The sequence below is a fragment of the Pinus tabuliformis genome, chromosome J, assembly GCF_031772625.1.
Source record: "Pinus tabuliformis cultivar Carrire ecotype Pingquan chromosome J, CPIR1, whole genome shotgun sequence".
In the NCBI taxonomy this organism is placed as follows: Eukaryota; Viridiplantae; Streptophyta; class Pinopsida; order Pinales; family Pinaceae; genus Pinus; species Pinus tabuliformis.
The window spans coordinates 153,514,326-153,524,705 of record NC_142295.1 but is presented as its reverse complement, the minus strand read 5'-3'; the positions used below and the strand labels follow the sequence as shown (position 1 = coordinate 153,524,705).

Sequence of the window (10,380 nt, the reverse complement as noted above, 5' to 3'; positions counted from 1 at the left end):
TCCTACTGATGGGGATGAACAAAAATGAGTCTAATCCTATATCCAATATAATTCTATGTATAGTACTCAAAACTGTCAATGTAAAAAGTGTATGTATGAATTTGGGGTAATACATTGAAAAACTAAAGGCACTATTCTTTCTCTTGTAAACTTCACTTGATTTGTCTGTAGATCTTCCAGTGTACCATCCACCATAGTTGTAACTTTTAGTGCCAATAGTAACCCAAAAATGTCTTTGCACCATCCACACTAGGGAAATAAGGTGGTTCAAAATATATCTGACGTAGGGCATCACAAGCACCTAGATATGATGGACCCTTCATTTCAGTGCTACCCATGGTTGTTACTACCAGCTGCTGATATGAGAAGAAAAACCTTTTCACCGCAGCTTCTATTGCCTGGAAGGCCAACAGAACATGTATTGTTGCAACATGGTAAGCACCTGAAGTGTTATGTGAGTGCAGTCCATGTGAATGAAACAAATGCATAAGTGCCTCCTGGAGCCTTGGTCCACCCTTTGGATCAGCCTCAACACCGATGACTTTGGGCACCAGATGCCTTAGTTCCTTGCATGCATTTGTAAGGTCTCTAAGGGGGGCAGACCGAAGGAAATATGCGCTTGCAAGCGTACTAGTGCTGCTAATTGCCAACTGGTGTTTAAGGCAAAGGAAATATTCTGGGTCCATCACTAGAAGCAAATTCACAATTTCTGTGAGCATGTTCCACATCCTTTCAACCATCCCACAGTCCGTGGATGCTCCTACGAAATCCCCAGAGTCTATTCTTTCATATACTCTCTGCAACAATTCTTGGCCTACAAATACCCAGGCCTCAAAGATCTGGAGGACATTGCAAAGTTTGGCATCTTCTAGATTATGGAACTGTTTATGCTGTTTTAAAGAGTGCAAATATCTTGGCTTGCAGATTCTATCATATTCAAGAAGAGGCTTACCTGACATATTTGGTTCCCCCAGACCTAAAGTGAAGGGAGTCGTCTGCATATGGCCTTCAATGGCAAGCCATATTCTAGAAACCATAGCTTCAGCGCTTTTCCATGTACCCAAACGAGGAAGTAAGCTCTCTTCACTTGTTCTGCTAACCACAGGTAAAGCACCAGGTCTCTGCCATACCTCATGGAAAACTTTCCCTGAGAGAACACCACTACTTACTGACAATTGAAGAGTGGGAACCTGCTTGTCATTTTCACAAATCATTGAAATCAACTCAATCTGGGAACTAATTAAGGATTCAAGCCTTCTCTTCCATTCCTCTTTGTCAATGTAAGTCCTTGTGTCACAGAGGACAGACGAAACAAACTGAAAAGTAATCTCCAATGATTGTAAGGCAGCCTTTACCAACCCCTCTCTAGACCAACCAGGCCATTCCTTGAATTTCCACATGGCACTGAGCTCGGGGAGATGCACATACTACTCGTAACCCGCACACTCCATGGGGGAGGGCTCTATGGATTCTTCAACAAAGGCAAAATAGGATGCCATTTTTTTACAGGACATATCTTTTCCCTGCAAACATAACGAGGAGAGTAAAGACACTAATGCTCTCCATATACCATAATCTAAGAAGAACAACATAATAACAGAATAAACACTAAAATCCATTTTAAACACTAAAATTTTGAAAACTGGAATAGAATAAAATGTTCTTAAATCCTTTATATATTTAAAAGGCTATATATAATACGTTACTAGACAAAAAACATATCTATTTGTTGCAACTCAACTTTTTATGTAGATGATAAAAACTCAACACATAAATAATGAAAAGAGTTAAATAATGTCAACACATAAATATATATTTTTCCAGTTAACAAAGTGAATAGATATAAGCTAAATATACGGTGGTTGGTCTGTTGGCACTTAAATTCTGAGCACATTACTATTGCACATCCAGCAAGGACAAAGTCTGTAAGTGCTTTCATCAACTGATTTTAGTCTGAATATCTAAAGTGTTAATATTTAATGTAAATAATGTCAACTCTCATTTCTTCCTATTTCCATGTGTACCTCATTTCTTTATTTCTCCATTTATACTTATTAGATCAAATTTATCTACTGTTTCCAATGTGCATATATACTCACAGTGTTAATAACTAAACAGATTCCTTAACAGCAATATTCCACATTTATTAGACTATGCAATTGTTTTGTAATTTTTTACTATCGTTTTCCATTTCTCCATCCAAACAGATGACACCAGTTTCATCTACCAACATACACATTTAAATGGGTACCCTATAATTAAGATGTAAACAGGTGATTATTTAATGTTGGTTGCGTGATATGAGTTCATACAATATAGAAGACATTGTATTGCAGAAGTAGATATTAATCTATGAAGGAAAAACATACTCATATCACGCATCAGATTTCAGAAACCAACTTAATAAAATGGACTTTTCTTTATACAGTTTTGTTTTGTTCGAGTTTTTTTGTGGATGGTGATGACATCATTTTTATTATTTAATTAAAAATGAACTTTTCTGTGTACGTATTTGCATTGATAGAGTCTATGGATGGATAGAGTCTATGGATGTTGACGATATCATTATCATTAGTAATTGAAAAGAGGTTATAGACTATGGTTGCTATAGGCGCAACCCTTGTTTCAAAATTATGCCGGTGCTTGATACAAAATTATGCGAATGATGGTTGAATTCTAAAGTAATTAATTTATAATTTCATAGTTAAGATAATGAAGAGTAAGATAATAGTAGTTGAGATAATCAAAAGTAGTTATCTTAAACCGTTGCAGCTCCACTTTTGCACACCTCAACAGCTCATAATCTTTTATACGACTGCGTATAATATATCTACAGTATTCATAATTCATTTGTATAATATAAAATTGAATGAAATGAGGACAGATGATTTGCTGTTAGATTTTGCAGGCAACACGAATATTTATTAATCACAAGTTTTAATGTTATGGTGAGAATTGTTACACAAATCTAACGAATTCCAGAATGATTATGGCAAGCTCTCCATAAGTAGTGAGACAAGTATGAGAATGATGAACTCTGTTGAAAAATTCTTACATAAAACAAATCTTAAAAAGAAAAAGTGACCAGGATTTCAAGCAAACTAAAGTAGAATAGTATACTCAATGAAATCGTGTTTCAAAGTATAGAGAGTTTCTAAACGCAATCAATTAGATGGAATTAACAGGCTCACATTATTTCTGGTTTTAGTTATACAACTATATACAATTGATGAGAATGCCAAACTTTAATTGCTATCACCATTGTTACAATACATTATAATTTTGAACTTTTATTGTTACCAGTCATACAAGTCCCAGCCTAATTACCACTGGTACTTGGACTGCCCAGTAAGCTCTGATATGATATTTGACTAAAATTTGACTTCTGAACGCATTTGATTTGTATGCAGCAACTAAAAGTAGAATTAGTCAAAGACACTACATAATCTAAATCCATTTATGAGGCAACCGAAGCGGAGGGAAATGCATCAAGAGGCCCAATCAAGGGTTTGATCCATCCGATAATCATGCAAACCCTCAAACTGTGTAATACATTTTTTGGAATTCAGTTCCAGCGGAGCTCAATAATGATAGGCTTAGAATTTTGGGCGTCACTAAAATATTTGTTAATTCTGATTAATATTTTAAAGTAATTTAAGTTATAATTTATTATTAATATTTGAAAGTAATTTAAGTTTATGGATTATATAAGCTTTGAATTGATAGTAAATGAGTATATTGTTAAATTACATTTTCCAAAAAAAAGGTTATTGGTTCAAATATCTATCATTTCAGTTCATAAAATTAAATTGTATTTTATTATTTAAATTGTAAATTTATAAAGTGGAATGTAATTTAATTGTTACTGAAATTTTATGTTTTGAAGTTTTTTTGTAAGGAAACTATTTCTGAGAAATCTTTTAGGCATTAGAATTGCAAAAATTTATACGACGACAAACGAGATTTTGGGAAAAAAATTTGAAAAAATGAAAATGACACTACAAAACAATTACAACTATGCATTTAAATTTAGCAGACTGCTATATGAAAAAAAAAAGACAAGACAGTCTAATCCACACTAAAGGTTTGGGCCAAAACTCTTAATACCGTAACTCGGTAAACGAAGCAACAATGGTGTATGATCGCAACCTAGTTTGTACAAAACGAAGCAATAATGGTATATGATCGCAACCCATCTTGTAAAAGACAATATCTTAGGGTGATCGACTATTTACCATAAATTATGAACCCTCGAATTTGAACAAAATGAAAGTAAATTAAAAAACAGCAATTTTATCACCAGATGGATGAACGGACATAACTCAGCAATAAATTCAAAAACAGCAATTTTATCAACAGATTGATGAACGGACATAAATTCGCAGAGGAGATAAATGGTCTTTTACGCAGAGACAGTGATGACGGAAATTATTACACCAGATTAAAATTTTGCACTTCAATGAAGTGATTTGCAGCTCAAATTAGAATGTTAGGTGAGTCCAAATAGATGTTAAAATTCACCAAGAATTCGCAGGCTTCAGATGTACTAACCTTGCCAACCGCAAATCTTGATAACCAATGGCCAGCTCCTTTGTCTATTGAACGTCTCCTCTGTTATGTTCGCCGCGGAGTGCTCACCTCCCTCTCTGTTCGCCGGAGTCCAGAAGGTGAATGGTGGCGGAATGGTTTTGCAGATAGGATTGACGGGACTTTGAATGGCCTGGAAGAAGTTGGTCCGGTTCGTACATGACGTAAATGAGCTCTCTCGTCGGTCATCAATACGATCTGAGTGGAGGCCACGCTCTCCCGTCCGTCATCAATACGATCTGAGTGGAGGCCACCAGTGGCTGCGGGCAGGGTCGCCGGGGGCGTCGATGGGCAGCGGGAGAGGGATGCCGGAGACGGATACCGTTTATGATGCATGGTCGATGATGCTGTATGCGGCTGTCAGAGGGGTACCTCCATAGCATTAACTTTGCTATGGAGGTGGAAATAAGACTCGCCTGGAGTCAGGAGTATAAAAGTCGTGTGAATCGAATCAAAGCTTAGGCCCTTCATGGAGTCACGAGTATAAAAGTCATGGTTGACTGAGAAGGTCAATACTGAGAGTCCCGAAATCCTGGCTGTAGTTGATGTGGTTATTTTGAAGCGTTAACATAGGAATAGCCCGAGTGAACTGGATTGTTTTTCAATTAATAATTAATTTGGTTTCTCAAAATTCTGCTGGTTGTATGATATATTTTAACAATTTCCTACTACGTCATTGCCGTAAGCATGAACGTCGTTCTATTTTTCAAAATTAAAATGCCTGCCGACCTAATTTAATAAGAATATTTTGGAATCTAACAACGTGTAACATGACCCAACCCTTATATTTTGCGTCTCGATTACGGTACTTGAAAGAAACAGGGATTCAACGCATCATTCGGCACAATAGCATTTAAATCCTTTCATACACCACGAAGTTTTGAAAGATTTAATTCCTCTATTAACTCTGAAATCGGGGTCTCTGGGATTTCTTTCCGATTACTCTGAATGGCGAGGGTTCTCCTTGATTTGGTAATCTATGAGAATCGTTTATCATTGGGGGCGTGGAATGTGTTGGTGGTACTCTCAGCGGTGATTATCGTGTCTATGGTGATTTTCTCATGCGCTCATGGATGTGGAGGAAGAGGTCGGGGAAGGGGAAAGGGAGGAGGTGGCAATGGAGGAGGCGGCAATGGAGGTGGCGGCGGCGGAGGTGGCAATGGAGGAGGCGGCTGTGGAGGTGGCTGTGGAGGATCCTGATGAAGGACGATACCATTATCGGCAATACGCACTTCTAAGTTCAATTCCAAAAGAAATGAGATTTATTTATATGGATTTATTTCTCTGTGTATGCCTACAGTAACAGTTGTGTGTATAGTCCCGAGGGTTAGGTTAATGGGTTGAGTCCTGTCATATATAAACTCTGCTCGATCTTTTTGGGTTAGGCTAATTCAATATCAGCGTCTGTAAACTACATAAAAAAATTGTAACAGTTGTGTGTATGCAATTACTCAATGTCTTCGTAATAAGGATGCGTCTTAATTCATATATTATTTTATGAGACGAGGGCTTTTCATGCCTGTTTTATGGCCTCTTTTTCCATTTGGATTTCCTGCTTTGACTTAATCAGAAAGGTTCATCTTGCTGGAACAAAACTTCTGTGAGCGATCAATCATCAATCCTTTTTATGCGGTCTATCTATATCTACTGGTGTTTTGGATGCATGTTAAGAGTATTTTTATACAAATAAAAGGTCACTTTGTTGTATGTCTTCGATCTAAAATTAAGATTAGATTTTATGTTTGTTGCTTGGTACACTTCAATTTTCACTTCAATCGATTACTATAGGTTTTATCTTATGCTGACATGCTAATATTTAGGCCATTAGGCTTTTCTATGCATCAACAATCGTCAACACTTTTACTCTGCTCCGTTCCATTAGGTAAGACACTTTCAACCATTAATTTGAAGTGTGACTCCTTTTTCCATTCTGCTGCATGGCAAGATATTTTTACTGCTTTTTCATAAGATTAGCAGATTTCGTATATCCAATTACCAGATCGAAATCCAGTTATTTTTTATTAATTCTTCCCAAATGGCAGCGATAAATCTGCAAAAAGATTCATCGTATGCAGTCACTTCATGGAAAACCACAGGCAAACTCGCTAGCGTTTGTTTGCCTATTACCTTCGCTTCGCATTCAGGCGTTGCGTTCTTTTATTTGATAAACAGGTACACGCTGTTAAGATGAACCTTCTGTCTCATACTTGCAAGAGCGTTTCAGCAACTAATTCAATGCATGATGAGATACCGGATTCCTACTTATGGTCAGAAGAAGATCGTCCCATTGAACAGCCAGGAGACTCCGGAGAAAATGGCACTGTGCCCGTTAACGCGGAATCGAACTCGGGACTGGCTGCGGCGTCGCCGGAATGGGCCTGGCCCTGCTCGGCCTCGACGTGGTCTTGACCGACATCGCCCCCGTTCTGCCCGCCCTCAAACGCAACGTGAAGAAAAACACGGCGGCGATCTCCCTCGCCTCGGCCGGAAAACCAGGATCCGGCATGGGAAGAGTGAAGATTTCTCAGCTCTATTGGAACAACGAGAAGCAGATTCAGGTACTGAAGCCTCCATTTGATTTCATTGTTGTCACGGATGTTGTTTATTTGGAGAATACAGATTTGTCCTAATTATTTCACTGTGGAGAAAGTACCCCATGAGGATTTGCATCCGGAGTATGCTTATGAAGAAACTGATGTCTATATTCTCAGGAAAAAAATGACCTAAGTGTGGGTAAAACAAGGTTTTCTAGGGTTTAGGGGTGGGGCGCAAATTGTATATGGGTTATAAAGTAGAAGGCACATAAAGTACCTGCCCCTGTTATGGAAAACTATGATCAGATTGCCACTAGGGCAAATCTTAGGCAGATCCTATTTTTGGAACTGGGTTGTCCAATTTTGTTCGGCTGCAGGACAACCTTGCAGCTTTTGAAGTCGACATTCTTCTTTATGTGTGCGAGCATAAAGCCTCGCAGGCAAAAGGCAACCTAAGAAGGCCAGAAAAAGTGTCACTATCATTTCCTTAACTGGTCATCGTCTTTATTTTCTTGATTTTCCAGATGGCAATGATTGGTTTGCACAGTCAAGACTGTGGAACACTCTCATTTATATTTGCTACTTCTTTGCTTTTAAATGGGGATAATGCTCTTGCATTGCAAGGCTGGGTTTTGTTTTTTGTGGTTCTGTTATGGCTCATGAATGGATGTGTTTATGGATTGAAATTTAAGGAAAATATGGATTTACTGTAGCATATGAATGGGATGCTTCCAAGCATTGAAATTTCAGAAGTTGGGTTTATTGTGCAAATGAAATGGCATGTGTTCATGCTTTTGAAATTTTACTCAAAGAAAAGAAAAGATGGATTTGGTATTGCATATGAATGTGATGTATTCTTCGTATATGCTTGGCCATCTATAGAGGTTTCTTGATTTTGGGTAATTAACTTAACCTCTTGATTTTGGGTAATTAACTTACTCTAAAATGAAATAAGACATTACATGTGTTCCTGAAAAGTAATTGCACAATGATCCAGTCCAAGAAAACAAGGTTTTCCACAAACCAATTAACTCTTCTAGAAAAATTCAACAATTCCAATTTAATAATTCTATCGGCCTCTCTTTGTACCTTTTGGGACAATTACTAGTTTTAAAATCAATGGGAATTTTGTTTTATGTTCCCAAAGTTTGCAGAGATGTGTAATTTTTTCCTTCACTTGAGTTTGAATATAATATAAGTAATAAAAAAATTAATTTCATTTGAGTTGAAAATATAGAAAATTTTTATTATTATTTTTATATTTTAATATTTTTCTTATTTATTATAAGAAACATTGTGCAATTATTTTGTGAATATATATTGAAAAATAATATAAATTTATTTAATTCCTTATTGATCATGTACTTTTTCGCTAAAACTTTTTTAAATTGATTTTTTTTTTGAAAAAGTGGGTTTACTTTATAGAATTTTATATTTATTATTATTTTTTATCTATGATAAATTTAGAATTAAGAAAAAAAATTCAAAATATGAAAGTGAGTGGTTATATTTCTAATAAAGAAAATCATACAATTAGATTAATTAGGGTTATATAGTTCAATTACTATTGATGATGATTGAATATGGAGTTTATCAATTTCATTTCCAAATGGCTTCAATTTTGGAAGCCTGTGGATTATGGGCCCTCAAAATGCCCACAAAACGTCGCTTACTCAACTATTTGTACAACAATGAAACTCACACTTCTCCAATCCCCAAATTTCTTCCATAAATCCTCACTTCAACCTCCAACACAAGGCGCATTCGAGTGTGACCAAGTTGAATCCACATATACTTCACGAGTCAACTCCTTCGTTCTCAACTAAACCAAATCCCAACCTTGTGGGTCCCACTTGAGGTCGATGGTCAGGACTGTTCAACCCCATTGGTCCATCGTGAGGTTGGGGTTCGGTCCCGACTTGTTTCTTTGGCACTGGTCTCGACTACAACGGGGCCTGACTAGACGACTGGGTCACACCCCTAGTCGAAGGTCGGGTAGGTCGAATACTTGGCTTATTCATTTGAAACAATTTAAGTGACAGGTGGCTAAAGAATTCACCACTTCTTGGTCTCCTCTCTCAAACATTGGAGCTCAAAAAATCATCACACGAGCTTGAGGGTTATCTTACAAAGCTTCCTCATGATCCTAACACTTAAACACCCTCTATTTTGACTTCGGCTTGATACTACAATGTTGTTCAACTTTCACTCTCACAGGTTAGAATTTTCTACAGTTATCTTCGCCCCTACTAACAAAAACATGGCAGGATATCAACAAAGCAAAGTTTGTACATAAATAAACACATGAACCAATATATTTCGAATGTAGGAATACTTTGATTAAAAGAAAGAAGTTTAGGTATAGGCTACGACTTCTTAGGGCCTCATAGCCTTTCGTCTTAATCTCTATATATAATTTGGATCTTAGGGGTAGGCCCCCAAGATTTAAAAAATTAAAATGCCTAAAAAGGATGAGAACGCAAACTAAACAAAACCACCAAGATTTTTTTTATTAACATAGAGAATAAATGTAAAAGCTACATTGTGGTGAACAATTTATCCTTTTACAAAATACAACTTGTTGCTTATAGCCTTTTTTAGTTTCAATACAATAGGTAAATTCCATGGGTGGGTGAATACCATGGGTGAATGAATACCATGGGTGGATGCCACTTACAATACCATGGGTAAATTCCATGGGTGGATGAATATCATGGGTGGATGCCACTTACATACCATGAGTAAATTGGATGGGTAGATAAATACCATGGGTCAATGCCACTTGCCATTTACTTCATTCCTCCCTCCTTAAGAAGCAATGGTCTCCATTGTGTGAAGTCCCCTCCTAAGAAGCTTTGGTTGAATATGAAGAGCCACTAAAGATAAGGGTTTTGTGTGATTAACCCATATTCATGATGAATGAAGATACAAGGATAGAGATACTATGTAATGCTTATGACTAAGTGTGATACTAACAATGTGCGGCCTAGTAAATGGAGTTCGATGAAGCGTGGATTTGTCGATGACCCATATCCACAACAAATGAAGATCTAGGAATAGAGATACCCTATAATACTTGTGACCAACTGTGATTCTAATAGTGTGCGGCCTAACAAATGGACTTTGATGAAAAGGAATTTGTGTGGTTGTTCCATAACCTTGGGTTTGTGGGTGGCCCATTACTGTGATTCTTGCCATTCTCCTTGGTAAAAGTATGGTGGCTTGTCTAATAGGTTCTCCTATCTAATCAAATATTGTA

The 10,380-nt window shown here is 37.0% G+C and overlaps 1 protein-coding gene across 1 annotated transcript; it reads right to left on the bottom strand.

Annotated features, from left to right (window-relative positions):
* Positions 1 to 206: 206 nt before the first annotated feature.
* On the bottom strand, positions 207 to 4,923 carry LOC149226089 (nematode resistance protein-like HSPRO2). Its single transcript, XM_089380099.1, has 3 exons — positions 4,639 to 4,923; positions 1,035 to 1,190; positions 207 to 890 (listed from the first exon to the last, which is right to left on the bottom strand). Exons 1-3 carry the CDS (start codon positions 4,921 to 4,923, stop codon positions 207 to 209), a joined length of 1,125 nt encoding a protein of 374 aa, XP_089236225.1.
* Between the last annotated feature and the right edge of the window lie 5,457 nt (positions 4,924 to 10,380).